This window comes from Entelurus aequoreus, linkage group LG04, assembly GCF_033978785.1.
Source record: "Entelurus aequoreus isolate RoL-2023_Sb linkage group LG04, RoL_Eaeq_v1.1, whole genome shotgun sequence".
NCBI classification, from domain to species: domain Eukaryota; kingdom Metazoa; phylum Chordata; class Actinopteri; order Syngnathiformes; family Syngnathidae; genus Entelurus; species Entelurus aequoreus.
In genome coordinates, this window is record NC_084734.1 from 10,520,895 (window position 1) to 10,537,564 (window position 16,670).

The 16,670-nt window shown below is 41.1% G+C and overlaps 1 protein-coding gene across 1 annotated transcript in view; it reads right to left on the reverse strand.

The window, feature by feature from the left end:
- scyl1 (SCY1-like, kinase-like 1) overlaps window positions 1–16,670 on the reverse strand; it is a 53,139-nt gene that overhangs the window by 20,341 nt on the left and 16,128 nt on the right. Inside the window, exons 5-12 of the mRNA XM_062044209.1 lie at window positions 16,148–16,238; window positions 15,905–16,060; window positions 14,025–14,183; window positions 8,833–8,940; window positions 5,395–5,508; window positions 5,160–5,315; window positions 352–540; window positions 206–281 (exon numbers count right to left, since the gene is read on the reverse strand). Of these exons, the coding sequence (XP_061900193.1) occupies window positions 206–281; window positions 352–540; window positions 5,160–5,315; window positions 5,395–5,508; window positions 8,833–8,940; window positions 14,025–14,183; window positions 15,905–16,060; window positions 16,148–16,238 (1,049 nt within the window). The remainder of the gene's footprint in view (window positions 1–205; window positions 282–351; window positions 541–5,159; window positions 5,316–5,394; window positions 5,509–8,832; window positions 8,941–14,024; window positions 14,184–15,904; window positions 16,061–16,147; window positions 16,239–16,670) is intronic.

Below are 16,670 nucleotides of genomic sequence, written 5' to 3' on the forward strand. Positions count from 1 at the left end.
GGCAGCTGTTTCTTACCTACAGTATATAATAAGTCATTGATACAAACAGAAGGCAGCTGTTTCTTACCTATATAATAAGTCATTGATACAAGCAGAAGGCAGCTGTTTCTTACCTATATAATAAGTCATTGATACAAGCAGAAGGCAGCTGTTTCTTACCTATAGAATAAGTCATTGATACAAGCAGAAGGCAGCTCTTTCTTACCTATCTCAGACAGCTTTGTTGGATCTTCTGACACAGTTTCCAGCTTGGAAAGAAAACTCCTGATGGCTTTGAAAGCCTGACAGGGCAGCAGAGTAAGACGTTACTTATGTTTCCATGTTTCTTAACATCCGTAAGTGGTGGAGTACCTGCTCCCTGACGCTCTTGTCAGGGTCCACAGTGATGGCACAGAGCGTAGGCAGAATGCGGGCGGCAACCTCCGTCAGGCTGTAGTAGTTGTGCGTGGCGGCGAAGCCCAGCACGCCGGCAGAGCGCGACGCTGCAAAGGGGTCTTTTGTTGCTCGTGAGAAGGCAGAAATCAGAACTCGCTGTCGGGTCTGTGAAGAGAAGGATTAGATCAGGGCGGTTAAAAACCTCATTTCTTCCTTCAGGACGGTATTGTACTGCTCTCTAACACAGATTGTCTATTTAACAGAGAAAGTCTGATCTGTCTCTAAAAGCTTTGCTTACAAGCAAGACGCAAACACTGTGGAAAGGGTGGGTTTGGTGGTAGCGGGGGGTGTATAATGTAGCCCGGAAGAGTTAGGGCTGCATGGGATTCTGGGTATTTGTTCTGTTGTGTTTATGTTGTGTAACGGTGCGGATGTTCCCCCGAAATGTGTTTGTCATTCTTGTTTGGTGTGGATTCACAGTGTGGCGCATATTTGTAACAGTGTTAAAGTTGTTTATACGGTCACTCTCAGTGTAACCTTTATCGCTGTTGGTCAAGTATGCATTGCCTTTACGTGTGTGCGCGTACAGACGACGCACATATCTTGTGACTGGGCCGGCACATTGTTAGAATGGATGAAAAGCGGACGTGACGACAGCTCGTAGAGGACGTTAAAGGCAGTGCCTTTAAGGCACGCCCCCAAGACTGTGGTCCGGGCGTAATACGAGATATAATGACTGATGAACACCTTCGTTGGATAATGAAGGTTGCCTCAGCTCAAAGCCTGAGCCCCGACATCAATGAACTAGCATCCAAGAAAAGATGGCAGGTATCTGGCTTGGGCACATCAGATTAGATCAGTGTGTTGCAAACTGAGCAGTTTAAAGTCCTGAATGGTTGGTTTATTCATTGTTATTTTATTTTCTAATATATTAGCCTGTGGAAAAAGTTAATGTTGATATTTACCTCAGAAGGTTGCAAATAGAAAAGAATCATCCAATTTTTATTTAAATTGTATTTGATATGCCACTGATATTTTTTAATTATTATTATTATTATTATTAGAAACTCGATTTTGCAAGTCACTATAAAGTTATATAAGCCTTGCTTGTTCAATATTCAATGCAAAACTTGTTTGGGTCCCTATTAAAAGGTTAATTTGTTCAACCTTGGCCCGCGGCTTTGTTCAGTTTTAAATTTTGGCCCACTCTGTATTTGAGTTTGACACCCCTGCACAACACTGAAAGGATGCTAAAAGCTACACTGCAAAAAGTCAGAGTTCAAAAACAAGAAAAAAAAAATACAAAAAGGAGGGTTATTTTTTTTGAACTAAGCAAAATTATCTGCCAATAGAGCAAGAAAATTCGGCTTGTCAAGACTTTCCAAAACAAGTCAAATTAGCAAACGTCAATGAACCCAAAAATACCTTAAAATAAGTATATTCTCACTAATAAGTGCACTTTTCTTGGTAGAAAAAAAAATTAGACCTTTTTGCTCAATATGTTGAAAAATATTCTTAAATTAAGTGAATGTTAATGCCATTATCTTGACATAATGATATGCGCTCGGCATCATGATTTTTTTTTTCATGCTTGAAGTAAGAAATGATTACTTTAAAAAAGTAGTTTTATACTTGTGAGTGTTGATGACACAGCTTTGCAACACTTGATATTCTATTTTCAAGCATGTTTTACTCAATATAGCTCATAACATCTCAGCAACAAGCTGTAATATCTTACTGAGATCATTTAGGAGTAGGGGTGTAACGGTACTTGTATTTGTATTGAACCGTTTCGGTATGGAGGTTTCGGTTTGGTTCGGAGGTGTACCGAACGAGTACACATACTAGCAGCGACCGGGCTAGGACAACATGTAAAAGCCAGAGCTGGAAGACCCTCCTGCCTCGTTAAGATCTCCCGTTTGGGAACACTTTGGCTGCGCGGTGTGATATATTAATGGAGGACGGAGGTTTGCCGACATTGTTCAGCAGCAGCTTCTGACAACACGTCAAACATGTGTTGCACATTTCCTGCTTCCGGCTACCAGACCGTAGTCGAGGAGCGCAGGGGAGACACTCCTCCAGGGCCGATGTATTCTCGGGGGCAACACCCTTCACTCTACCCGGCAGTGGGTCTCCACAGCTCCGGACTCCAGGGTAAAGGACGAGTCCGACGATTAGTTGCAAATCGTGGCTTTATTGAGGTCTTGCACACAGCCAATCCAACAAAACACTAGCCACTCCCCGCACTCAGCTACCGCTCCCTCACCTCGCTCGCCCACACACTCACCTCACAAGCTGTCACATATTAAAGGGCCACACACACACATACACTACTCTCATAACACATGCTAACCCATTTGAAGCGTCACCACCGCATTCAAGCAGCCTCTCCTCGGTGAGTCAGGCAGGGCTAGAGCAATAACAAATGTTTTTATAGCAGCAGATATAAGTCCATATTGCATTAAAAACTAGATTCTGACCCACTTCTATGGCGGAAGAACAATGAGCCCATATATCCTCTTACTGCCAAGTTAGCCAGGCTGGGGGGGAAAAGAAAAATTAATCTGAGGCTGAGTTGACTTGAAACTGTTTAATGTTGCACTTTTTATATGGAGAAGAAAAGTTTTGTCATTTTATTTAATCTGAGCTACAACTTGAGGCAGTTTAATGTTGATTAACGTGGACCCCGACTTAAACAAGTTGAAAAACTTATTGGGGTGTTACCATTTAGTGGTCAATTGTACGGAATATGTACTGTACTGTGCAATCTACTAATAAAAGTCTCAATCAATCAATCAAAAAAAGCACTTCATATGTAGAAAGGTTTTGTTATGAACCATTCTGAGCCTTATCTTATTTAGTTTTTATTTTATATATGTTGACCACATTAACCCTGGCAATGGACCCTGTGTGTATATGTATGTTATGCCATTGTTTACAAATTTGGTAAATAAATAACCAAAATATTTATATTTTGTTGTTTTCTTACTGTACCGAAAATGAACTGAACCGTGACCTCTAAACGTACCGAACCAAAATTTTTGTGTACCGTCACACCCCTATTTAGGACCAAAACCCTTAAAACAAGTAAAACACTCGAACATAAAATCTGCTTAGGGAGAAAAATGATCTTATCAGACAGAAAATAAGCAAATATCAGCCTTATTTGAGATATTTCATCTTACTTAGATTTCAGTTTTTGCAGTGCAAGAGTGGACACATTTCATTTAAAGGCCTACTGAAATGAATTTTTATTTATTTAAACGGGGATAGCAGATCCATTCTATGTGTCATACTTGATAATTTTGCGATATTGCCATATTTTTGCTGAAAGGATTTAGTAGAGAACAACGACGATAAAGTTCGCAACTTTTGGTCTCTGATAAAAAAAAAGCCTTGCCCCTACCGGAAGTAGCGTGACGTAGTCGGTTGTTCACTTCCTCATATTTTCCTATTGTTTTCAACGCAGCTAGAGCGATTCGGACCGAGAAAGCGACGATTACCCCATTAATTTGAGCGAGGATGAAAGATTCGTGGATGAGGAACGTTAGAGTGACGGACTAGAATGCAGTGCAAGACATATCTTTTTTCGCTCTGACCGTAACTTAGGTACAAGCTGGCTCATTGGATTCCACACGCTCTCCTTTTTCTATTGTGGGTCACGGATTTGTATTTTAAACCACCTCGGATACTATATCCTCTTGAAAATGAGAGTCGATAACGCAAAATGGACATTCACAGTGACTTTTATCTCCATGACAATACATCGGCGAAGCTCTTTAGCTACTGAACTAACGTGATAGCATCTGGCTCAAATGCAGATAGAAACAAAATAAATAAATCCCTGACTGGAAGGATAGACAGAAGATCAACAATACTATTAAACCATGGACATGTGAATACACGGTTAATAATTCTCAGCCTGGCAAAGCTTAACAATGCTGTTGCTAACGACACTGAAGCTAACTTAGCAACCGGACCTCACAGAGCTATGATAAAACATTAGCGCTCCACCTACGCCAGCCAGCCCTCATCTGCTCATCAACACCCGTGCTCACCTGCGTTCCAGCGATCGACGGCGCGACGAAGGACTTCACCCGATCACAGATGCGGTTGGCGGCTAGCGTTGGCTAGCGCGTCTGCTATCCAAGTAAGTCCTCCTTGTTGTGTTGCTACAGCCAGCCGCTAATACACCGATCCCACCTACAACTTTCTTCTTTGCAGTCTTCATTGTTCATTAAACAAATTGCAAAAGATTCACCAACACAGATGTCCAGAATACTGTGGAATTTTGAGATGAAAACAGAGCTATTTTGTATTGTTTTCAATGGGGTACCGATACTTCTGTTTCACTGGCTACGTCACGCGCATACGTCATCATCCAAAGCCGTTTTCAACCGGAAGTTTAGCGGGAAATTTAAAATTGCACTTTATAAGTTAACCCGGCCGTATTGGCATGTGTTGCAATGTTAAGATTTCATCATTGATATATAAACTATCAGACTGCGTGGTCGGTAGTAGTGGCTTTCAGTAGGCCTTTAAAGGAGATTTCTCCATTGGAATAAAAAAAGACAACAAATCCTACATTCCAGGGGAAATGTGTCTTAAATAGTGTACTGTACAAAGAAGTGATACTGTTGCTAAGAGCACACCGTACCTTTGAATGTGTTTGTTATACTGTTCTAACTTTGGACCATATTCTCCATGATATTTCCAAGTTGTTCAAGCGGCAAAACCTTCTGAGTTTATTCAATTTTTTTGCATTTCTTAATATTTGGGCTTACCCCGGCATTGAGGTAGGAGGCGATCTTGCCCAGGCAGACGGTGGTGTTGCATCGGATGGGGCCCTGCTCGTCCCTGGCCTGCAGCCTGGCAAAGTGGCGCATCAGCTCCTGGTTCAAGTTGCTCTCGTTCAGTTTGGGAGCCAGCAGCAACATGGACTGAGGAAGGAGCAGCAGCGTCACACAGACCGCATTGATTTGTGCCTTGTGTTTCGTGTGAGAGAAGGAGAGCACACACCTTAACAGTTTGCTCTCTGATTGCAGGGTTGGTGTCAGTGAAGCCGTGGACCACGTGAGGGAAAATCTGGGAATTGACTGCTGCCTCGTTGAGATACTGAATGAATTGCTCCATCTAGGAAGTATAGAGGATAATAACATGTTTTTGGATAAACATGAAATGGATTTCAGACTAAAGCCTGAATTATGCAATAGTGCCGTCTTTCAAACTGCTCCTGCGGAGCTTGATGTAGATCAGGGGTCACCAACCTTTTTGAAACCAAGAGCTACTTCTTGGGTACTGATTAATGCGAAGGGCTACCAGTTTGATACACACTTAAATAAATTGCCAGAAATAGCCAATTTGCTCAATTTACCTTTAACTCTATGATATTATTAATAATTAATGATATTTACACTTAACTGAATGGTTTAAAAGAGGAGAAAACACGAAAAAAATGACAATTAAATTTTGAAACATAGTTTATCTTCAATTTCGACTCTTTAAAATTCAAAATTCAACTGAAAAAAAGAAGAGAAAAACTAGCTAATTCGAATCTTTTTGAAAAAATAAAAAAAAAAATTTATGGAACATCATTAGTAATTTTTCCTGATTAAGATTAATTTCAGAATTTTGATGACATGTTTTAAATAGGTTAAAATCCAATCTACACTTTGTTAGAATATATAACAAATTGGACCAAGCTATATTTCTAACAAAGACAAATCATTATTTCTTCTAGATTTTCCAGAACAAAAATTTTAAAAGAAATTCAAAAGACTTTGAAATAAGATTTAAATTTGATTCTACAGATTTTCTAGATTTGCCAGAATAATCTTTTTGAATTTTAATCGTAATAAGTTTGAAGAAATATTTCACAAATATTCTTCGTCGAAAAAACAGAAGCTAAAATGAAGAATTAAATTAAAATTAACATTAACATTATTCTTTACAATAAAAACAATACATTTACTTGAACATTGATTTAAATTGTCAGGAAAGAAGAGGAAGGAATTTAAAAGGTAAAAAGGTATATGTGTTTAAAAATCCTAAAATCATTTTTAAGGTTGTATTTTTTCTCTAAAATTGTCTTTCTGAAAGTTATAAGAAGCAAAGTAAAAAAATTAATGAATTTATTTAAACAAGTGAAGACCAAGTCTTTAAAATATTTTCTTGGATTTTCAAATTCTATTTGAGTTTTGTCTCTCTTAGAATTAAAAATGTCGAGCAAAGCGAGACCAGCTTGCTAATAAATAAATAAAATTAAAAAAATAGAGGCAGCTCACTGGTAAGTGCTGCTATTTAAGCTATTTTTAGAACAGGCCAGCGGGCTACTCATCTGGTCCTTACGGGCTACCTGGTGCCCGCGGGCACCGCGTTGGTGACACTTGATGTAGACCTCCAAGAAACGTCTAACCTTGCATCAACGACCACGACAGAGCTATGATCAGTCTGCTTTTTTTCCCACGTGCAAGAATGGAATTTTTCAATGTAGGTACAATTAAAAGGGATTGATTAGTTCCAGCTTTAACAACAATTGCTCACTGCAACAACATACAGTCGCGGTCAAAAGTGTACATACACTTGTAAAGAACATCATGTCATGGCTGTCTTGACTTTACAATCATTTCTACAACTCTTATTTTTTTGTGATTGGAGCACATACTTGTTGGTCACAAAAAACATTCATGAAGTTTGCTTCTTTTATGAACTTATTATGAGTCTACTGAAAATGTGAGCAAATGTGCTGGGTCAAAAGTATACATACAGCAATGTTAATATTTGCTTACATGTCCCTTGGCAAGTTTCACTGCAATAAGGCGCTTTTGGTAGCCATCCACAAGCTTCTGCTTGAATTTTTGACCACAAAATTGCTGCAGTTCAGCTAAATGTGTTGCTTTACTGACATGGACTTGTTTCTTCAGCATTGTCCACACCTATAAGTCAGGACTTTGGGAAGGCCATTCTAAAACCTTCATTCTAGCCTGATTTAGCCATTCCTTTACCACTTTTGAGGTGTGTTTGGGGTCATTGTCCTGTTGGAACACCCAACTGCGCCCAAGACCCAACCTCCGGGCTGATGATTTTAGCTTGTCCTGAAGAATTTGGAGCTAATCCTCCTTTTTCATTGTCCCATTTAAAGCACCAGTTCCAAAACAGGCCCAGAGCATAATACTACCACCACCATGCTTGACAGTTGGGGTTGTGTTCCTGGGATTAAAGGCCTCACCTTTTCTCCTCCAAACATATTGTGGCCAAACAGCTCCATTTTTGTTTCATCTGACCACAGAACTTTCCTCCAGAAGGTCTGATCTTTGTCCATGTGATGTCAGATGAAACAAAAATGGAGCTCTTTGGCCACAATACCAAGCAATATATTTGGAGGAGAAAAGGGAAGGCCTTTAATCCCAGGAACACCATTCCTACCGTCGAGCATGGTGGTGGTAGTATTATGCTCTGTGTCCATGTGATGGCTACCAAAAGCACCTTATTGCAGTGAAACTTGCCAAGGGACATGTAAGCAAATATTGACATTGCTGTATGTATACTTTTACTCACATTTTCAGTAGACCCATAATAAATTCATAAAAGAAGCAAACTTCATGAATGTTTTTTGTGACCAACAAGTATGTGCTCCAATCACTCTATCACAAAAAAATAAGAGTTGTAGAAATGATTGGAAACTCAAGACAGCCATGACATGATGTTCTTTACAAGTGTACACTACCGTTCAAAAGTTTGGGGTCACATTGAAATGTCCTTATTTTTGAAGGAAAAGCACTGTACTTTTCAATGAAGATAACTTTAAACTAGTCTTAACTTTAAAGAAATACACTCTATACATTGCTAATGTGGTAAATGACTATTCTTGCTGCAAATGTCTGGTTTTTGGTGCAATATCTACATAGGTGTATAGAGGCCCATTTCCAGCAACTATCACTCCAGTGTTCTAATGGTACAATGTGTTTGCTCATTGGCTCAGAAGGCTAATTGATGATTAGAAAACCCTTGTGCAATCATGTTCACACATCTGAAAACAGTTTAGCTCGTTACAGAAGCTACAAAACTGACCATTGAGCAGATTGAGTTTCTGGAGCATCACATTTGTGGGGTCAATTGAACGCTCAAAATGGCCAGAAAAAGAGAACTTTCTTCTGAAACTCGACAGTCTATTCTTGTTCTTAGAAATGAAGGCTATTCCACAAAATTGTTTGGGTGACCCCAAACTTTTGATGTCGACTGTAAGTCCAATAATAAGGGATTGATTAGTTTCAGCATTAAAAACAATTGCTCACTGCAAGGACATAAATCAACAAGAGATGTGGTTGTGCAGGCTCATGAAAACAGGCCACGTATGAGAGGACGGCATAGTGACTACGCAGGAGCATTATCCAGACTTTTACTCTTTATCGCATTTTGTTTTGTTGAAAGAAAATGCAACTTTTGAAAATGTAGAACCTGCTGCAGCAGTCGTATCCTCATGGCCCGGTCTGTGGAGGAAAACATCTTCACGATGACCGGGATGATCTTCTGTTGGTATTCTTCAGTGGACAGGAACTTCCCCACCTGGTGGACAGTTTGTAAACACACACCAAGCTGAAACATGGTGAATGCCATCCAGACTGACATATCAGGATAGTACCATATACCGCTACCAATGAACTAAAAAAGATACTATACTGCCTTTGGAAAACACCGGTACTTTATTTTTGATGGACATGATGGTAATATGAGCCGGGGCCAGAGGTGGGTAGTAACGCGCTACATTTACTCTGTTATACATCTACTTGAGTAACTTTTGGGATAAATTGTACTCCTAAGAGTAGTTTTAATGCAACATACTTTTACTTGAGTATATTTATAGAGAAGAAACGCTACTTTTACTCCGCTCCATTTATCTACATTCAGCTCGCTACTGATTTTTATCCATCTGTTAATGCACGCTTTGTTTGTTTTGGTTTGTCAGACAGACCTTCAAAGTAGGATCTATCGCATGCCTGCGTTTCACCAATCAAATGCAGTCACTGGTGACGTTTGACTCCGTTTCACCAATCAAATGCAGTCACTGGTGACGTTTGACTCCGTTTCACCAATCAAATGCAGTCACTGATGACGTTTGACTCCGTTTCACCAATCAAATGCAGTCACTGATGACGTTTGACTCCGTTTCACCAATCAAATGCAGTCACTGGTGACGTTTGACTCCGTTTCACCAATCAAATGCAGTCACTGATGACGTTTGACTCCGTTTCACCAATCAAATGCAGTCACTGGTGACGTTTGAGTCCGTTTCACCAATCAAATGCAGTCACTGGTGACGTTTGACTCCGTTTCACCAATCAAATGCAGTCACTGGTGACGTTTGACTCCGTTTCACCAATCAAATACAGTCACTGGTGACGTTTGACTCCGTTTCACCAATCAAATGCAGTCACTGGTGACGTTTGACTCCGTTTCACCAATCAAATGCAGTCACTGGTGACGTTTGACTCCGTTTCACCAATCAAATGCAGTCACTGGTGACGTTTTGAATCCGTTTCACCAATCAAATGCAGTCACTGGTGACGTTTGACTCCGTTTCACCAATCAAATGCAGTCACTGGTGACGTTTGACTCCGTTTCACCAATCAAATGCAGTCACTGGTGACGTTTGACTCCGTTTCACCAATCAAATGCAGTCACTGGTGACGTTTGAGTCCGTTTCACCAATCAAATGCAGTCACTGGTGACGTTTGACTCCGTTTCACCAATCAAATGCAGTCACTGATGACGTTTGACTCCGTTTCACCAATGAACTGCAGTCACTGGTGACGTTTGACTCCGTTTCACCAATCAAATGCAGTCACTGGTGACGTTTGACTCCGTTTCACCAATCAAATACAGTCACTGGTGACGTTTGACTCCGTTTCACCAATCAAATGCAGTCACTGGTGACGTTTGACTCCGTTTCACCAATCAAATGCAGTCACTGGTGACGTTTGACTCCGTTTCACCAATCAAATGCAGTCACTGGTGACGTTTGACTCCGTTTCACCAATCAAATGCAGTCACTGGTGACGTTTGACTCCGTTTCACCAATCAAATGCAGTCACTGGTGACGTTTGACTCCGTTTCACCAATCAAATACAGTCACTGGTGACGTTTGACTCCGTTTCACCAATCAAATGCAGTCACTGGTGACGTTTGACTCCGTTTCACCAATCAAATGCAGTCACTGGTGACGTTTGACTCCGTTTCACCAATCAAACAGAGACAGGCGGTCACATGACCGCCTGGTCATGCTTCAGCGGCAAAACAACAACAAGCTTAAGCTTACATGAACTCAACGTCAAATTTGAGGAAGAACATGGCGGTAAGTAACGTGAGTAGATATTTTGGCTGTCACCGTAGGCTGATGTTAGCTTCCCTGCTATGAATCACTGTCAAATGTACATCGTGTGGGCACATTTATTAACACACTGCAGCCTCATAGACACACAGTCGCACACACACTCACGCATGCATAGAAACACCAATCAGAAGTGCACAGTGTGTTCCCAGGTGCAGCCCACACCTATCAGTTTATGGTTTGCGTAAAGGCTAACTTGTTATTTTCCTTCGTAATCTCTGCCTACTGAGCCTATGGTGCTGTTAAGGTTATTGTGGCTCAATATGCCTTAATTTATTTTATGTTAATGTATTATTATTTAATATATATTATTGTTTTAGTTGCTTAAGAGATATTCCAGGCTCTGAATTTGCTCATTGCTATTTTTATGTTTTTGTGCATTATTTGTTGCCGTCATTAAACGAACAGGTTACTCATCAGTTACTCAGTACTTGAGTAGTCTTTTCACAACATACTTTTTGCTTTTACTCAAGTAAATATTTGGGTGACTACTCCTTACTTTTACTTGAGTAATACCTCTCTAAAGTAACAGTGCTCTTACTTGAGTACAATTTCTGGCTATTCTACCCACCTCTGGCCGGGGCACATGTCGCAAGTCAACACACACACACAGCAAGTGGAAACAATGTGGAGCGCAAAAGAGGGAGAATGGAGGTACAGTAGTTTGGCTTAAAAACTAACAATAAAGGTGAAGCTATAAACACTGACAGGCCGCTCTGAAAGCTGTGCTTTAAAACATGGCTAGCTAGCAGCTAACGTCTGTCTACACTGTAAAAAATACGATTTGCAATTGTTGGACTAATTATAGTTTTCAAGTTAGTCAGACTCAGAAATAAGGTTTCACTATGTTTAACTACCAAAACAGGCCAGCAAACTTCAAAAGTTGAGAAAACGCAAAAATCTTGTTGCATCATGTTGCCTTGAAAATTTGCGTTTTCTCAACTTTTTTTTATTTTTTTTTACAGTGTAGAGTGTTTTAGCTACTTTTAAATGACTAATCCTGGCCTCCGTGGCAACAAACCAGAGTTCTTACAAGTATCATCCCTGCAGGACAAGGACTAGCTAAACAGGCTTCACTACAGATACAATAGCTAACCGCTAACAGCAAGCTAGCGCCTCTGAATGTGAACAAATGGGTGGATCTTTACAAATATCGACTGTGACGATACCAAGATACCATGAATTGATTAACGTGGACCCCGACTTAAACAAGTTGTAATACTTATTGGGGTGTTACCATTTAGTGGTCAATTGTACGGAATATGTACTGTACTGTGCAATCTACTAATACAAGTTTCAATCAATCAAGTACAAGAGCCGTATATAGTCGATACTACAATGATTACATTGATATTTTAGTTATCACAAAATCTGTCTTTTTTTAGGCTTCAGGAAATACGTCTGTGGAGAGGCGGGGCCGGCAGTCCGACAGCGAGGCAGGGCACACCGGCGCCCGCTCCAAGATGGCGGCGAGGAGGCGTGGACGGCGAGCGAACAGCGAGGCAGGGCGCGCCGGGTTCGACGCCGCAAACAAGATCAGGTGCGTGGATCGCGCACCTGGGCACAATTGAGTAATCCCCTCTCAGTGTGTAAAAGGGCGGCAGCCAAGAACGACGGGGCAGAAGGAGTTGGAGAGCCAACAGCAACGCATGCAGCGCGGAAGAGAGCGAGAGGCAGACGACGCGGAAGGCTGAAAAGCGAACCGAGGAGCGAGCAGTGAAAGCGGCAGAGCTGAAAAGCGACCCGACGGGACTGAAGGTTTATTGCCAAATAAACGAAGTCAAAACTATGCTCGAAGTAATGTCTGTACTTGGTGGTCCTTGGAACCTGTTACAACGTCCTTGGACACAAAGGACTAAGTTTGATCCTGTAAGTGCTTGCTATTGGAACAATACCCACATTTGTAGTATCACCCAAAATGTATCCAAAAAAAAAAAAAAAGTGGTGACATTTTAACAGAAGTGTAGCTAGAACAGGTTACGACAAAAACTAACCAGATTATTAACAAGTAGATTAATGAACCATCCATCCATTTTCTACCACTTGTACCTCATCATTTTGATCAAATAAATATTTCCACTGCATACACTTGCAGCCAAATTAGGAGCCTTTGAACTTTGGACTAAAGGAGAAGTTTGCTCTGTTTTTTATTGCCAAAAAGGATTTGATTGCAATTAGACGTGTATGTTGGATGGATCATAAGATTTTATGTTAAAATAAAGCCAATAATGACATTTTTTGTGGTATTCTTTATTTTAAAAAGTATCCAAATACATTTTGGCACAGTGGATCGGGACATATATTTACATATCTAATGTGGGGGCAAGAATTGTCTCAACTGTGCAAAGTAGCACTGTGTATAATACAAGCAAAATAAGAGTTGACTACTTGGGTGCAAGCATCTATTAGAGCAGAGTTTTTCAACCTTTTTTGAGGCAAGGAAGGTTTTTTTCATAAAACAATTCCGGAGGCACACCACCAGCAGAAAACGTTAAAAAAATGAAACTCCACCAGGTCGTCGTGCCTTATTTTGACTTTGTTGGTGTTTTCCTGTGTGGTGCTTTAGTTCTTGTCTTGCGCTCTTATTTTGATGGCCCTTCCTGTTTTGTCTGTGTTTTCCTGTAGCAGTTTCATGTCTTCCCTTGAGCGCTATTCCCCGCACCTGCTTTGTGTTAGCAAGCAAGACTATCTAAGTTGTTGCTATCCTTCTTTGTGCGGACATTGTTGATTGTACTTTGTGGACGCTGTAAGTTTTTGCTGTCGTCCAGCATTCTGTTTCTGTTTATTTTGTAGCCAGTTCAGTTTTACTTTTGTTTTGCATAGCCATCCCTATGCTTCATTGCCTTTTCCTTTTGTTCATTTTTGGTTTAAGCATTACATACATTTTTTTACCTGCAAGCTGCCTCCCGCTGTGGTCTGCATATTGGGATCACAACAAACCATCCTCGTCTCACCCGACACATTCCGACTTTTACAAAGCAATGAACTACCTGCTGCCACCTACTGACATGGAGTATTACGTGGTTACCCTGCCGAGTTCTACACAGCAAAGACACTAAGTAACGGCACATTATTTGCAGAGTAAAATTATTGACTTGCAAAAAAGATTTTTGGACCAATTAGGTGAGGTTGCATCATTTCCCACGGCACACCAGACAATATAGTGGTTGAAAAACACTATTAGAGGAGACTCCCACCATTTGAGGAGTATTTGGTGCCAGTCTGGTATTTAAAGCAATTCAGGAGAGACAAAGGGGCTGACCTTGAAAAGTGGCGTGAGGACTACAGCGCCAGCATTCCCAAATTCAAAGGCGGTGAGCAGCTGAGGGAGGACCTTGTGCTTACAGAAGTCCTCTGGGAAGGAGTCCAGGTCGTCGCTCAGATCCTGGAAGAACTTCTGCTTTTCAGCCGCTTCTTTAATCTGGGGAAGATTTACAGACCACGTCCTTCTGTTATCATGGAAACATTCCAGTAAAACCTCAAGCTGAGGGGATGAGACTGAAATAAAGCTTGCAGAAGACTTCTTCTTATTGCATAAAAGATGTTCAACTGGCCTTTGTCTTCAAATTAAAGGCCTACTGAAAGCCACTACCACCGACCACGCAGTCTGATAGTTTATATATCAATGATGAAATCTTAACATTGCAACACATGCCAATACGGCCGGGTTAACTTATAAAGAGCAATTTTAAATGTCCCGCTAAACTTCCGGTTGAAAACGTCTATGTATGATGACGTATGCGCGTGACGTAGCCAGTGAAACAGAAGTATCGGTACCCCATTGAATCCAATACAAAATAGCTCTGTTTTCACCTCATAATTCCACAGTATTCTGGACATCTGTGTTGGTGAATCTTTTGCAATTTGTTTAATGAACAATGAAGACTGCTAAGAAGAAAGTTGTAGGTGGGATCGGTGTATTAGCGGCGGACTACAACAACACAACCAGGAAGACTTTGACTCGGATAGCAGACGCGCTAGCCGACGCTAGCCACCGACCGCACGGATGATCGTGGTGAAGTCCTTCGTCCTTCCGTCGATCGCTGGAACGCAGGTGAGCACGGGTGTTGATGAGCAGATGAGGGCTGGATGGCGTAGGTGGAGCACTAATGTTTTTATCATAGCTCTGTGAGGTGCCGTTATACCAAGTTAGCTTCATTGGCGTCGTTAGCAACAGCATTTTTAAGCTTCGCCAAGCTGGAAAGCATTAACCGTGTATTTACATGTTCATGGTTTAATAGTATTGTTGATTTTCTGTCTATCCTTCCAGTCAGGGGTTTATGTATTTTGTTTCTATCTGCATTTGAGCCCGATGTTATCACGTTAGCTCCCTAGCTAAGTTAGCTTCAATGGCGTCGTTAGCAACAGCATTGTTAACCTTCGCCAGGCTGGAAAGCATTAACCGTGTAGTTACATGTCCATGGTTTAATAGTATTGTTGATCTTCTGTCTATCCTTCCAGTCAGGGATTTATTTATTTTGTTTCTTTATGCAGTTAAGCACGATGCTATCACGTTAGCTCCGTAGCTAAAGTGTTTCGTCGATGTATTGTGGTGGAGATAAAAGTCACTGTGAATGTCCATTTCGCGTTCTCGACTCTCATTTTCAAGAGGATATAGTATCCGAGGTGGTTTAAAATACAAATCCGTGATCCACAATAGAAAAAGGAGAGAGTGTGGAATCCAATGAGCCAGCTTGTACCTAAGTTACGGTCAGAGCGAAAAAAGATATGTCTTGCACTGCATTCTAGTCCGTCACTCTAACGTTCCTCATCCACAAATCTTTCATCCTCGCTCAAATTAATGGGGTAATCGTCGCTTTCTCGGTCCGAATCGTTCTAGCTGCATTGAAAACAATATGACAATATGAGGAGGCGATCAACTGACTACGTCACGCTACTTCCGGTAGGGGCAAGGCTTTTTTTTTTATCAGAGACCAAAAGTTGCAAACTTTATCGTCGTTGTTCTATACTAAATCCTTTCAGCAAAAATATGGCGATATCGCGAAATGATCAAGTATGACACATAGAATGGATCTGCTATCCCCGTTTAAATAAAAAAATTTCATTTCAGTAGGCCTTTAAGTTACATTTCATCTGTTTTACAAGTGTCTCATGTCTCATTTTTCATGTCAGAAAGCAGACCTGGATCTCCTCCAGAAAGAGGTTGCTCTCCACAAAGCTGTTACTGAGGAACCCCCCAGGGCTTCGGCAGTTCTGGAGGAAGCGGGCTGGATTGGGCCGAGCGCGAGGGTTGGCCCCCACCAGCTCGCAGTAGTGAGGGACGAGGGCCTTGGGGATCTGCGGGGGAGGGGGGAGGACCATAGAACTGACACATTTGCTTGTGGATTCCAATGGAAAGTAAAATAGAGAAAAAGAGAGACTAACCTTCCCGAGTGAACGAAGGGAAGCCGTGCGACTGAGTGGCCCGTTGAACACCTCCCAGATCAGGCAGCCCAAACGCCACACCTCACCTGCCCTGCAAGACAACTTCCCTTTAGAAAACCACACATATGTATCCCATATTTGGTAGATCTATTTAATATACAGTGGACACCCCTCCCTCGGACTGGCTCACTCATGTCCACACAAGTGGTAGTCCACATGACTGAAATCCAGACCTGAGCATGTTTACTTGTGACTTTAAGGAGAACGGACAATAATAAAAGTATTTTGGAACCGGTTTGGTAGCTTTAGTGCAGTGGTGTCAAAGTCATTTTAGATGGGGGATCCACATTGAAAATCTACTCCCCACGGACTGGTAAAATCACGGCACGATAACTGGATAATAAAGACAACTTCAGATTGTTTTCTTTGTTTAAAAATAGAACAAGCACATTCTGAAAATGCACAAATCATAATATATATTTTTTTTACACTTACATGTTGTGGTTAATAGTATTCTACCTTT